At 42.0% G+C, this 15,458-nt stretch overlaps 1 protein-coding gene across 1 annotated transcript in view; it reads left to right on the top strand.

The window, feature by feature from the left end:
* tbc1d30 (TBC1 domain family, member 30) overlaps window positions 1-15,458 on the top strand; it is a gene marked incomplete at both ends in the record, with an annotated part of 29,691 nt that overhangs the window by 5,969 nt on the left and 8,264 nt on the right. The window contains 5 exons of the mRNA XM_080022665.1: window positions 207-371; window positions 11,052-11,113; window positions 11,253-11,318; window positions 12,429-12,554; window positions 15,255-15,440. Of these exons, the coding sequence (XP_079878791.1) occupies window positions 207-371; window positions 11,052-11,113; window positions 11,253-11,318; window positions 12,429-12,554; window positions 15,255-15,440 (605 nt within the window). The remainder of the gene's footprint in view (window positions 1-206; window positions 372-11,051; window positions 11,114-11,252; window positions 11,319-12,428; window positions 12,555-15,254; window positions 15,441-15,458) is intronic.

Here is a 15,458-nt window from a genome sequence, read left to right as displayed (position 1 = left end):
AAAAATAGTTTGAAGAGTGGTGTTTTTTCAGTTGGTCTTTTACTAACAGCAGCTATTAAAAGACGTCTTTTAAAATGAAGTGTATTGATGCGTTTGTTATATTTAGTGTTAAAACCCATTTGTCATTCGGGGAGGGTTAAAATCTTTCCACGCGGCACCAACATCATCATTTGAATTCCTCCTTAAATTGTGTCTTTCTTTTATAGAGCCCGAGGAGCTTCATTCCATCATCCAGGAAGTAAAATACCGCACGGGGCTGCAGTCAGCCAAGCTGCTGCGGCAGCTGAAGAGACGCGACCGGCTCCAACACAAACTGCAGAAGAACTATGACATCATCACCGCCTGCCTGCAGGCCGTCTCGCTGAAACGACGTAAGGAAAATTAACGAAATGGTCGTCTGTTGTCGCCCGTTTAGCATGTCGGTGTATTATTATTATTGTTATAACTTTTGCTTATTGGTTCCGAGAAACAAGTCACTGTTTTCACTCTTGTATTTGTTCTTATGAGAGACTGGCAGAAAACAAAAATCCTCAATGAGTGATACTTGTTGCATGTATTCACTGTCATATAGTGGCGAGGGGTTTGCAAACGTTTTTGAACCCTCAGTCACGTTCGGCAATTGCGGTGTAATTCCTACGGCTTCCCGTAGCGGGAGCTGTGTGTCTATACAGGTACTCCTCACTTAACGACCTACCTGTTTAATGACCGTTCGGACTTACGACCAGCTCTCTGACAAGTCTTTTTTGTACACTTCATACAATACTGCAGCGATCCCATGGTGCATCACCCTTTATATGCTATATATACTATATACACTATATATTCCATACACACTATATACACTATATACAGTACATACTATAGACACTATATACACTGTATACATCTCATCACCGTTCTCAGTGTCGGTCCTGCAATCTGTCAGTATTCACTACACTAGCGTTGGCAATGGCCACGCCCCTTTACCGTGAAATAACACAGGTCTTCGCTTATCAAACAATTCACTTAAGATCTGGTCCAGGAACGAACCTGGGTCGTTAAGTGAGGAGTACCTGTAGTTGTCCAATGTTGCTGACTGTGCGTACTAAGCAAGTCGGGAATCAAGCCACCTGCGTGCCGGAATATAACTCGGCCTTAAAACGTATTCCGTTTTTGGTCGCCAAATGTTTCATTGCTACGTAATTAAATTTGCCGAGTTTGTATCCCTTTTAAAGATAAAATAACACAGCGTGAACATTGCAGTCGAGAAAGATACAAATCAAATCGAGATCAGAAGGCGAGGCAAGTTTATTTGTATAGCACATTTCAACAACAAGGCAATTCAAAGTGCTTTACATAAAGCATCAGAAGCTTTAAGACAAAGTGCAAAGGAAAGAAAAGTTAAGAAATAGAATGCTTGAAATAAGGTCATAAAAGTTACAGTACGGTGCAAGAAATTCATATTTGTTTAAGTAAAGGGAAGCGGCAAACAAAAGTCTTCAGCCTTGATTTAAAAGAGGTGAGAGTTTTCTGGGACTTTGTCCCAGATATGTGGAGCATAAAAACTGAACGCTGCTTCTCCATGTTTAGTTCTGACTCCGGGGACTGAAAGCAGAGCTGTCCCAGACGACCTGAGAGGTCTGGATGGTCCATAACGTAGCAGAGGATCAGAAATGTATTTTGGCCGTTCTGTGCTTTATTAACCAACAGTAGTATTTTGAAATACATTCTTTGACGGACAGGAAGCCAGTGTAAAGATCTGAGAACTGGACTGATATGATCCACTTTCTTGGTCTTAGTGAGGACTCGAGCAGCAGCGTTCTGAATCAACTGCAGCTGTCTGATCCAGGCCTGCAAAGACACCGTTACAGTCGTCTAGTCTACTGAAGATGAATGCATGGACAAGTTTTTCCAAATCCTGCTGAGACATAAATACTTTAATCCTTGATATATTCTTAAGGTGATAGTAGGCTGACTTTGTAATTGTTTTAATGTGGTTATTGAAATTTAGCTTCGAGTCCATGACAACACCAAGATTTTTGGCTTGGTTTGTGTTTTTTTCACATTACCGATCGAAGCTGAGCACTGACCTTTAGTCATTCTTCCTTGGCTCCAAAATCAATTACTTCAGTTTGGTTTTTGTTAAATTGGAGAAACATCTGGCACGTCCAATCGTTGATTTGTTTAGTGCTCAGTGATTGTATTGGACCATAGTCCCCTGGGGCGCGCCGAGAACACGTTCCTCATGAATGTGTATATCTTGCCCAGACACATATCTAGTACACATGTACCTTTCCCTCCGGTCCACCTTTTACTTTTATTGTAATTTTTCATGTTATTACTGATGCAAGGTTGGTAATTTTAATAGCCAGGACTTCTACTCTGTGAGGTAAGTGCTGGAGGGACGTAAGTTCAGGTAAGTTTCATTTCGGAGGATTTAAATGTATATTTAATACAACACAGTCAACTTATTCTATTATATAATTATAGAACCCAGAATCGTGATTGTGGCGCCTCCCCTTGCGGCTGCCTGCGCGAGCACCTTGTGTCGATTACGCACCTTTTGGTATATTTTTGTATTTTTAGAACTTATTGTGCGTAATCACCGGGTGTCGTGACATTTCACTGCATATATGTATGACCGCATGTATATGTATGTGACAAATAATCTCTTGAACTTGAACTTGGTGATATGGTTATGTAAATTTGCTAATTTTGCAGTCGTCTGCTTAATTATGGTAACGTATTTAGTTGTTTTCCATGATCTGAGCAAGTGGGAGCATGTAGATTCAAGATGTTTATTTGTCACATACATATACATACAAGTATACATATATGTAATAAAAATGACATTGCAACGCACCCGGAGATTATGCACAATAACTGCCTAACTGGCAATTATCTAACTAACTAACTAACTAACTAACAAACTAAACAAACTGATTCCTAAAACGCAATTCAATTGGTAAAAATAATTAAATTGGAGTAAAAAAAACAGTAATTTAAAAAGTAGGAATACAAAATTGAAATAAAAAGAAAAGACTATTATGGTGTATATACAGATATGTGCAGTAAAGTGGCATGTGAATAAAGTGAGGTAGTGTGTGTTGAGATATAGAGTACAGTATACAACAGTACGGCAATACACTAACACCGACCAGAACAGCACAGGAGGATCCTTCATGATCCTGCGGGCTCTGCTACTACACCTCCTGGTGTATAAGTCCTGCATGGAGGGGAGGGTAGTACCAGTGGTATGTTCGGCTCAACGCACCACCCTCTGCAAGGCCCGCCGGTCCTGAGCAGTAAAGTTCCCAAACCAGGCAGTGACTGTCGACAATCGCAAATAGGGATGTCAAGATTCCGATTTGAAATCGTAAATTGATCGAAATGAGCGTTTGATTTCAAACTTCAAAATCACAATCGGGTTCGTGATTCTCGTATTTTTGTGGGTAATATTGTCCGACATGGTGGCCATATTGGGGAGGTCAAGATCTGCTGGTAAACAAATGCCTCTGGAGTTGACTGCGGCTTGCCGGCTCCATGAGATTTTTCATGAAGTACCATCTAGAGTTTTTCTTTTTTTTTTTTTTTTTTTCACCTGTGCTGTCATCATGCTGGGCATACAACACAGAGTATTTGTATGCCATTTGCATCCAGGACAGAGTTAGTCTGCAAGAGGAGTTCAAGTTCTCAACCTGCAATGCAACTCTTCATTAATTCTTAAATCATCAAGAACTGCTGCAATACCTCTGTCCTGTGGATGACCTGTAGAATGACAAGAGCACAGTTTTGGTTATGGAGAGCCACCACCAACCCCCCTCTTTAGAGAACTATTTATCGTGTTTGGGTCTATAAACAACTGATCACTACTGCAAGAGGGGGAGAATCACCACGGTGAGACAGATAAACATAGAAACAAACAACATTTACACAAAAACATTGGATGACATGTATTGAAAAACTGAATTAGGTCCAGGAAAACTGGACCTACAACTGGTCCCGTGGCCTCTTCCTGTCAATGTTATGGCAGTAAATGAGGGAGGAAAGAGTTCTAGAGTTTTTATTTGCTTTGTTTGGTGAAAAGATCACTATTCGGAACTCTGGAGCTGCAGGTAGTAATTTGCCTATTACTGCCAGTGTTTTGGTTATTTATTATTTTTAATATTGAAATAAAAGTTACTTATTAAGAAACAAGTTTTTCTTTAATAAATCAAGACTCGATAGCCTAACAATGGCATAGCCGTCAGTGCTGGAAAAAAAAAAAAAAGATTAAATCGAAAATCGACTCGTGTCCTTAAATCGAATCGTGGATTTGTAGCAAAACAAGGCATGTGTATTATTATTGTTTTTGGCGATGATGTCACAAGAGGGAGCGTCATGCAATCCTCAGCACTTAGAAATGCAAAGTCGCTCTTTATGAACGTGGAGGTATTTTTTATTTTTATGTTTTATTTGTATTTTTTCTCTTGCATTCAGCTTTTCGACACTCGCTTTCTTTCTATTCTTACCAGCGTGGCATTTCTCCATGGACATATTTTCTTACCAGAGACAACTTTGACCTTAGTGGGTGCAATGCCATTTCTTATTTTAGAATTGAAATGATCTTCAAGCTCATTGACTGAGACCCAAGAGAGGATGGGTGTGTAAGAGAAATCCTGAATAAATATTTCCCACTGGTGTTTTCAGTGATATACGGTCGTGCTCGCTATTATGCAAGACTGGGCAACAGAATCGTTTTTTTAGACCAGCGATTCGCTCCCTGTCTCTCCGCCCTCGGGTGAAGGACAGAGCACTACACCCTCTACCTCCAGACAATGAATGTTGTCCGCCCGTTCTGCCTCTCATTGTCTACCTGTTCCCTCCCCAGCTCCCTGCTGTGGTGTAGCCGGTGAGCAAGCGAAGCACTTGTGCACCTCCAAAGAGGCCGTCTAGGATCTGAGTAGCATTTTTAGAAAAGGGAAAAATAATACAATTTAAGGCCAAAGACCCGTCTCCATGGAGAGTGGACGTGTTTCAGTTTCTCGTCTTGCCGAGTGCCACGGATTCGGATTACATTACATTACATTACATTTAGCAGACGCTTTTATCCAAAGCGACTTACAATTGTTCAAACACCGACGGACGCAGCCATCAGGAGCAATTAGGGGTTAAGTGTCTTGCTCAAGGACACTACAGCATGCTAGCAGGAGGAGCCTGGGATCGAACCAGCAACCTTTAGATTACTAGACGACCAGCTCTACCTCCTGAGCTACCATCCCCCCATCCATCCCCATCCCCCATGGATCGGACTCGCCGTTTTCCAGAAGTTTCTTTTCTTCGGAAAAACAAGTCATTTTTTAAATATTTGTACGAAATAAATATTCGTTTAAAAAAAACAGTGCATTATATGGATTCGGCTCCACCCCTACTTTACAGAAATATTAGTTAGTTAGTTAGTTCCTCCCGTTCCTTCTGGAACATGGGGCGACGAGCCCCCACCATTTGCTCCTTACCAGAATGGCTTCTTCAGAAATATTACTGCTTCCTCATTCCTAAACACACACCATTCACGGCCGTTCCGACAATTTACCGGAAATTATACTACTTAGATTAATCGATGATTGTTTGTTAAGGTTAACAGCTATCGATTGAGGAAATTCCTTTGTATCCTTAATGTTGACATTAGTTTGCGAGAAACTACACTTTTGTCCATTTTTTTTCTATTTCATTTTTTGGTTAGGGACAAGAATACTTTAATTATAAATGCATCTCAATACATTGTACAATATGTTACAGGTGGATATTAGAGGAATTGTACTATAGTGCAATTACTATTGAATAATTGCATAGACATGCTGACTTCCTACTAAATGGATGTAACTTTTTTAAAGTTTAGAATATTATTTTATTTACACACTATTGAGGTTGAATATGATTTTTATTTTTTTATTATTATGATTATTTTTCAAATATTTATTTCAAAATTAAATATTTATTTTTTAAAGTTTCTTTAGTTGGTGGTTAGTTCTTCATGTTCTTATGGTACTTGGATGTATTAGACACTAATTTATTCTCACCTCAAAACCCTCCATGGTCTGTGGCCGGGGTCTACCAGCCCATACACAGTATATAGTTTGAAATGAAATATGTAAATTGCATATTTTGTAAATTAGTCGGCACAATTAGCCTACGTTTTGTCACTCTGAAGAACCATTATCAGCTTGGGTCCAGTCGGTACGTTTTTGAAATTGTTTTCTTTGTAGAATGACCGTTTGATATCCAGTTCTTGCCATTTTAGTAAGACTACTGCGTAGTAAAATATATGGTCGTTCATCCCCTCACAAGGGGGGGACGGGGACTTCTGCAAAATGTTAGAATGAGCTGTAAACTGCATTATGTCCTGGAGTAGCATCAAGCTATTCCTTTCACTGTATATCATTTTCATGGACAGTATAAGTATTATTAAGTACTGGGCAGTAAAAGTACTGTTAAGTCCTTTTGACTTCTATGTGTGACAATGGCAGGAGTATCTTTCCTTATATATGATCTAATCTTTTCTGGTGCAAGGGAAGTAGTGATTAAATAAAGATTATTAGAATATAGAAGGTTTGATAGGAACGAGCTCTTGCCAACTATGAATTAAAGAAGGGCTCCCAGAGAGCGTGTCACAGGTCCAGTAAAACAAAAATAAAATCTAGCGGGACCATCAGGGGTGGAAAAGAAAACGGCATATTAGAAAACACAATTTGAAAGAAGGACGTGATTTTTATTTTCTTCCCCTAATTGATTAATGTTGTATTTCTTATTTCCCAACATGCAGCGTGGCATCTAAACTGTGTTTTTAAAAGTGAGTTGCGATTCCGCTTTGAATTGTGATTTCACTTGTTTTGAAATGAAGCGGAAGTCGTTGTGTTAGTATGCTGTGTATCCCTTCAAGGCTACATGTAAATTACACAAGTGAACTGTAGCTGCGCAAATTAATTAATTTCCTATAAAAGGAAGGAAAGTGGTTGCTCACCATATTGAACTGATAAAAAGGTGAGTGCGTGTGTGTGTCATTAGTTTTTTAATTCAATCTATTTTATATGAATTGATTGTTTGAAGTCTTACACCGCTTTGTCAAGTTTATTTCTATAGCCCTTAATCCAAATTCAGTCTCAAAGGGCTTCACAATCGCACATTTCACATATAAATAATATGTGTATGTGTAATATGTGTATAATAAATGGCTTCCCCCAGTGTGAACCCTCATCCAGGCAAGGGAAAAAACTCCCATAAAACCCTTTGGGGGGGGGGGGAACAGGGAGAAACCTTGAGAAGGGACCACAGAAGGAGGAAGCCCCCTTCCAGGATGAGCAGGCTGCAGTGGATGCTGAGTGGGCAACAATAGTAATATATGACAAATCATAGGTTATTGTAATTTATACAATTTAATCTCAAATGCACCATGGCTGCCTTTATTTTCTAGCTGGATTGGTGCATTTTAGCCATTAATGTATTGAATAGCTTCATATAAAGTACCATTTAATAAATAAAATAAAATTAATCAATCTTGGGATTCACTTAACAAAATAATCTAACGGATTACCACTTTAATTTTCAAGTCTTTCAGTTCTGGAACGAAAACAAAAATCTACTCCTGAATAAAGGCTTCCTCCTCTACCTTTCTTCCAAGCGCCATGACCTGATCTCCTCCCATCCTACCCATCCTTCAATTCTCCACCACCCCGTTTGTGACGTCATACCGGGGGTGTGCCTCGTACCCTCAGAGTAGCGACGAAAGGTTCAACTGTGTTGGTTCCTGACGAACCCCCTTGGTAAAAAGAGTCGTGCAATTTTCCTTGGTTGGATCGAGTCGGTGTGACGCACGGTAAGTGACGGAGGAATCCGGTGAACGATGCGCGGGAGTCGCAAGGACCGAAGGACTGAATTCTGACAAGAAAAATTTAATTTTCCCAATGATTTAATTTTGGTTGAATGAAATGTGTGAATCACTCTCATTCGATAAGACACAAAAAAACAAAAATGCCAAATGCCTTGGCGGGGTTTTTTTTCCCCTTTGGACTTGAATTTAGCCCTCAGCAATCCTTCTCATTGTGTGAGTCGGGGATTGACTCGTTGGTCCCACTCCTTTTCCCGGAGTGATTCCGGACTCACGAGTCGTTTCGGAGGTGCGCGCCTCGGAGCGCCGCAGAGATGCCGTTTCCGCTCGTCCCGTTCGGACATATGACTCATTACCGTGGCCTCCTCCTCTTGGAGACGGTGCAAGAAGGAAAGCTGAAGGCAGCAGCCCTCCTCCACCCGGAGACGAACGACGCTGATCGGCCCGAGTGAGCGACCGCATCGTTGCTTCTTTTGGAGGAGGAGGAGGAGAAGGAGGAGGACGAGCAGAGCATCCTCCGGGAAGCAAAAGCCTCGGGACAGCGCGACCGGCGGCACCGTAAGAACGGGAAGCAAACCGGATGGACCGATCGGGTTTCCTGGTCCCCCCGGCAATCCGATGAGGCAGGAGCGGCACCTGGCCGCGGCGCGCCGGGCCCGGGCGGGCGCGAAGCCCCGGCAGCAGCAGGGCTCCGGGGGGGTCGGCACCATCATCAGCAACGTCCTGAAGAAGCGCAGTGGGATCTCCAGGAGCGCGCCCCGGCTGCTCTGCACGCTGGAGCCAGGTGACCCAAGCGCGCTCCCGCGTGAATCGATAGGATAAGACAACGTCGTGTTAAATACATACGCTATGTACACTTCGTATAAATATGCAAGAATTATAATATGTAGATTAAAGCAATGTCACATCATATCAATGCGTGTTTTGAAAAATAAATCGAGTTTGCTTCTGATTTAAAAAAAAAATAAAATAAAATAAAAAAAAATCGCATATATTATGTGTGATACAATTATAATATATAGGATAAAGCAATGTAACATTATGATATCAATGCATGTTTTGAAAAATAAATCGAGTTTGCTTCTGATTTATAAAAAATAATAATAATAACAATAAAATCAGTCAGCAACATTGGGGGGTAAAGGGTGCAGTTCACAACAGAGGCGTTCAGTCTCATGCGCTGTGCACCCAGATCATAGAAGATAGGTCATATTACCTTGTCACTTTTTTCGTATGGGGTGTGGAAAACACTTCCCGTGGCGGGTTTGGGATGACCGAGTCAGCAACGTTCGGGGATAAAGGGTGCGGCGTGTGGCAGCGTAGGTTTAATGTACAGTGGCCCGACTGGATCTAGACAGCGGTTTTAATTTGATGAGCACATGCGACTTAATGATCGGGAACTGTTGAATGTGCTGCTGCATATTATACTTGTTTAGATATTAACTAGGATAATATGCATACAGTGCATTCAGCTTTTATTTGTTATTTTTTATTTGCAGCAGCACATGGTAAAATAGATTAACTTTCTAAGCACTGTGATGAGCGACTATAGGATGCTTTTATGCTTAAAAAAAAAAAAAAAAAAATCCGACTATTTTATTTATTTTCTCAGCCACTGCTCAGAATCCTAGTGTGGTTTTTTTCTGGAAAATGTTGAATAAGAGTTATTCCCATTGATGATGATTGATTTCCACTGTAGTTCCGGGTGTTCCTCGACCGTCCTCTCCCACAAACGGCCACCCACTCCCAATCTCACAGGGACAAATCCGGACCTCGGGGCGTGTGCTCAGCCGTGTCCACGGCCGGGGCGCGTGTGTGACCGTGTCGGGGGAAGTGGGAGGTTCGTCTCTTCTCTTAATCCCTTTCAGCTCCCGACGCAGGCGTGACAACAAGTGCGGCTTTAACGCACGATGGCGGAGACGCACGCAGCGGGCCACGTTTCCAAGCGATCCGCCGGGTGGATTTTGTCTCCAAGGGGGGGAGATGGTGGTTTTTTTTTTTTATTTGCTTATGATTGTTATTAATGTTATTGTGAGATGACCGCTACAGTAGTAAGTTCAAAAGGGGAGAGAGAAGGAAAGAGAGAGAGAGAGAGAGAGCGAGGGAGAAATGGCCGCAGCCCCCGGTTGGCGCCCAGCCGGGAGGATGGAGGGACTTCGGATGAAGTGGCTTTCCCCCTTCTTAACTTGAGATCAGCGTTTCATTTCCGTTCGGGTTTTTTCAGGGGGGGGGGGGGGTTTACGGTTTAAGGTTTTTAAGAGATTTCGGGAACATGACTTCCCCGTCTGGATTTAGAGATCAGCACCGCGCGGCGAGGGACAGCGACGCCCGCGGCCATGAACCCGGAACTCATTCCGGCCACATCTTTTATTTTTTTATTTTATATATATATTTATTTATTTTTAAGTGGTAATCCGTGTGATTTGTTTTGTTTAAAAAAAAAAAAAAAAAAAAAAAAAGCCCAAAAACAACTGATCAACTCAGCACTTCATGAGAAACAGCCATGCGACATGTATGTCGTCGTGCGTGCGCTGCTCTCCGGGCCGTTTCCGCTGTCGGTGGTCGACGAGGCGGTGAAACTATCGGTGTGGACGCGCGTTCACGAAAAAGAACCACCGCCGGTCTCAAAGGGAAGTCTTGGCCTTGCAGTGTTTTCTGCCCGACGCCGACGATCTCATGGATCACCACTTTAATATAGATCGCAGCTGTTTTTTTTGTTTTGTTTTTTTGTCATGTCATCATGTTTTAATTTAATTGTACTTTTATTTTTTGTTTGGTGGGGGGGGGGGTTGACAAAGGCATATTTTATAATAAAAAAATAGTTTGAATCATTTAAATTACAAATCTTTTCAAAGTGGCATTTACACTTTAAAAGATGGAACCGCAAAAAAAAAAAACGATTAAAAAGTGTCAGGGGAGGGGAAAAAAAAAAAAAAAAAGATTCTTTGAACCGAAAATGACTTTGGTTCAAAGATGAATTTTGCAAATGTGGCAACGATTAAGGGTGTTTTCATCAAGTGTATTCTTCTTTCCTGCAGTTTTGTGAAATAAAAGGGGAATTTTTTGAAACAAGTCGTGCACATCCTCCCGATCTGCTGAGCCACGTTGCCCTCTCCGGGCCGTAGGGCGAGCGAGGTCGTCATCCTGAGAAGAGAAGACTCGCTCTTCCTCATTAGTCTTTTTGTTGTTGTTTTTTTTTTTCTTGCAGGGGTTGACACTCGGCTCAAGTTCACCATCGAACCGTCCCTGGGCAAAAACGGATTCCAGCAGGTGAGTATTGAGCCGTCAAACTCTTAAGCTGCCTTTTTTATTTTTTTCAATGCTAGATATGCACATATTTGTATTGTAACAATCATAAGCATTTTTGTAAATGTGTTTGATTATATTTTTTAATTCTATCTCTTTCCAGTGGTACGATGCCCTCAAAGCGGTGGCTCGCCTCCCCACCGGAATCCCCAAGGAATGGAGGAAAAGGGTAAGTCACAATAGCGTTGGTCCCCGGGTGGATATAATGTGACACCCTCCTTTACCCCAGTATTTCTAGTTGCACATTCTTGCTCTTTAGCCTCAGCTGGGGGCGGGGTAAAGCGTCTCGTGACATTCAAGTTGGCGCTGTGAGTGCCTCTAACCTCTAAACCTTTTTTTAGGCAGCTCACGTATTGTACACCTGTATTTTCCTGTTTTTTTCAGGCCACGGCACATGTTTTTTACATGCAATGATCCCTCGACACACTACTATCCTGTCAACCACCAGAAACGTCATGTACTGTACATGTATGACTGTGCTCATTTTCATGGCTGACTTATAGTTATGCAAGATTCTCAAACAATTCGTTCAAAGCGAACAAATCTTTTAAATGACTCACTCCGGCAAAGGAGTCGACTCACAAACTGAGAATAATGACTCAGGACTAAATTAAAGTCACACAATTCGTATCGAATGTGACGGATTTACTCTTGAAAATGAAATCCACCAAAATAAGTCATTTTGACGGAATGAAATGATCCCTGTGAGACTTGAATTCACAACGCAGAGCCGACCCCTCTCTTCTGACTCCCGTTCATCGTTCACAGGAAGGCCCCGCCCGGACGAACCGAGAGTCGGACGAAGCGAACGACTCTATTTACGGAGCGACTCGTCAAGAGCCGAATCTCCAAAAAAAAAAAAAAAAAGTCTAAGCTTGAATAACTATGAATCGTCGTCACATTCCGTGTGAAATTTGTTCTGATGAACACAGAGCTGCTATTCTGTCTGGAACTGATGAATTGGATGAGTTAGTGCAGCCTTGCAATTTTGATCTTGCAACACGAGAGCTCATTTCAATTATTATTATTTTTGTTGTAATTTTTGTGGAATCTGATAACATTTAAAGCCACACCTGACAGCTGTGTGTGTGTGTGTGTGTGTGTGTGTGTGTGTGTGTGTGTGTGTGTGTGTGTGTGTGTGTGTGTGTGTGTGTGTGTGTGTGTGTGTGTGTGTGTGTGTGTGTGTGTGATATTAACGATATACTGTATATATACTTGGGGCCAGCCACATGAATATTGTAATATTGAATTCTTGTGACATTCCCATATCCTTCCCCAGATTTGGCTAACGCTGGCGGACCAGTACCTCCACAGTATCTCCATCGACTGGGACAAGACTCTCCGCTTCGCCTTCAACGAGCGCAGCAACCCGGACGACGACTCCCTGGGCATCCAAATCGTCAAGGTGACAGGGAAAAAAACAAAAACAAAGGGGGGTTAGCGGAGTGTTTGCCTGGAAGCCGGGAGTGAAGGGTCACCCCCGTGTTTGCGTCGATAGAGCTTTTGACTTGGCAGCGCAGTGTCGAATGTGGACGCCTCAGCATTTTTCCACTACATGTTCCCAACAGCTGAAACAAAGTCAGCACTAAAGCAGAGAGGAACGAGTGTATCATTGTAGGTCATAGTAGACGTTTTCTCCGCAGAACCAAAGGCTCACTGTTGAACATCTGACTCTCATCATGTCCGGAATTAAGATGTCTGCAATTCCAAAATGATACGTTTCCATCCATGTTCAAGGGCAATTTGAAGCCATTGTATTTATTACCACAAATGAAATGTTAATTTGGTGCATTTCCCTCAGTCGGGTTGAGGAAAGTTGACTGACAACCAGAATATTTCGGTTTCAGTGGTCAATGTCTGGAATGTCTGCCATAGGCTTATGCTATGTATTATAAAGTGACCAAAAATGCACTTGAATTGTGAATTGTGGCCGTTCCGCCTGCCACACGCCACCCAAGTGGCGTTTTTAGGGGACCTCCGCCACAGAGAAAACAGAAGACGGGGTTTTAGACACCAGTTTATTGTAGAGAGTGGGCTAGGTGGAATAAGCCCAGGAGCAGATGGACGTGTCATGACAAGGGCTCCTCTCTTAAGTGTGTGTGGCGATGGGGATTTTACCTGTTGCTCATTAGACCAACCAACGATCAACAGGTATGCAGCCACTCTGATCCTGGGCCCCCAATTACCTAGACCCAGGACAGGTGTGACTGCTTTGTGTGTGTGTGTGTGTGTGTGTGTGTGTGTGTGTGTGTGTGTGTGTGTGTGTGTGTGTGTGTGTGTGTGTGTGTGTGTGTGTGACAGATTTCAGAGCACCGTTGGGGTTAACTCGGTGAAGGTTTACCAAGTTAATAAAACAGAGCTCGGAGTTAAGCTAAAACCTGATTGGCTCACACAACCCGGAACTTGTTCTCAAACCCCGTTGGCTCAAAACTAGGGCCTTGGCTGCTCATTCACAATTAAAGCCACACACACCGAAGCAGCCCCTTTTGGAACAGTGCTGTTTCAGAGGCATGTCACAGTGGCTCGAATGCATATTCTGAGTGGTATTTTCACAAAAAAGAAAGGCAAAAAACATGTTTTGGCGACCTCCAGAGACCTATATTAACATGTGTAAAATACAGCATAATAAGTCCCCTTTTAAAGAAAGTGTGTGTGTGTGTGTGTGTGTGTGTGTGTGTGTGTGTGTGTGTGTGTGTGTGTGTGTGTGTGTGTGTGTGTGTGTGTGTGTGTGTGTGTGTGTGTGTGTGTGTGTGTGTGTGTGTGTGACAATGTCGGAGACAGATTTCTTTTCACTCACTTTTCACACACAGAAGAACAAGCCAACAACTGTGGTTCATCTTAAATGGGTCATATGTCTATTAGTATCTGTTATAGCCGACAAATTATCATCACGATATCTTGGTGACAATGGTCAAACGTCTGAAATTGGGCTCCGTAGAGACATGACTGCATTAGCCTGGTCCTCAAGTTCAAATCAGTGTGTGCAATAGTGATTTGTGTAATAGTGATGTGCGGTTTGATTGTTTTTTTGCGAGTGAGTTAGTCGCTTACCAAGTCACTCAGTAAAAAATTGTTTATTTTAAACGGTTGATTCAGTCGGTGTAGCGCGCTAAGTGAGGGAGGGCTTGCTCTGAAGGGGAGTCAGAAGAGGTGATTCAGCTTTTGAGGTGTGAGGTGCCGACTTGTGAATTCTGACGAGAATCATTTCATCCTGTCAAAATTATTCATTTAGGCGGAAGCATGCAATGTGACATACAGACCTTGCTTATTCTTTGCAAATGCTCCACACACTCAGGTTTGACCTATGACCCCCAGTTTTTGTTTTGTTGTCTGTTATTATTTATTATTGTTGTTTCTGCCCTTTGTCTTATTTGAAGAGATCTTGAATTATACCACATGTGCGCCTGTTGATGCTCCCGGCTGCAGGATGTTTGCTCTGGCTCTGCGTCAGCACGCAGCGTGACTCTCCGTCATGGAAAAAGCCATTACGGCTGTTTTTGCTACTTCCTCATGACTCTCAAAATCAACACAGTAATGGCTCTTTTCCTATTCACAGGGCAAAGTATGATTTCTCGCAGTTTCTTTATTTTTTCAGTTTCATGACGCTGGTCTATTCATATGCAGCATTTTAACTGATGCATGGTTCACAGTTTAATATTTTCTAGATAGATACATTTGGATTTAAAAATTGGATTAAGAATTTTTCTTATTTATGATGATGATTATTATTATTATTATTATTATTATTATTATTATGATTATTATAAAATAGTTACTTTATTCATCCCCGGGGGAAATTGCATTTTCACAACAGCTCACTTAAAATATAGGCAATGATAATCATAATAATAAAGCACTAAAATAAAAATATTGATAGAAAATGGCCAATATTGAATTCATCTCAAAGTTAACTAGTGGATGGCAACATGTGACGATACAATAAACCTAACAGAAGATAATAAAAATATGGCAACATGCAATACACCTTATAATAAATGTAGCCTCATAAATAATAATAAAACAATAAAAAATGAACTGAAAAATTAACCAAAGTTGCACAATATTTGTTATTCCATGGTTTACTGACATGTCCCGGTCTTCCCAGGACCTCCACCGGACGGGCTGCAGCTCCTTCTGCGGCCAGGAGGGGGAGCAGGACCGGGTGGTGCTGAAGAGGGTGCTACTGGCCTACGCCCGCTGGAATAAAGCCGTGGGCTACTGCCAGGGATTCAACGTCCTGGCCGCCATGATACTGGAGGTCACCGAGAGCAACGAGAGTGACGCCCTCAAGGTACCACACACACACGAA

This window comes from Zeus faber (assembly GCF_960531495.2).
Source record: "Zeus faber genome assembly, chromosome: 21".
Taxonomy (NCBI): domain Eukaryota; kingdom Metazoa; phylum Chordata; class Actinopteri; order Zeiformes; family Zeidae; genus Zeus; species Zeus faber.
The sequence above is the reverse complement of the archived record's forward strand: the minus strand, read 5'-3'. Positions and strand labels throughout refer to the sequence as shown.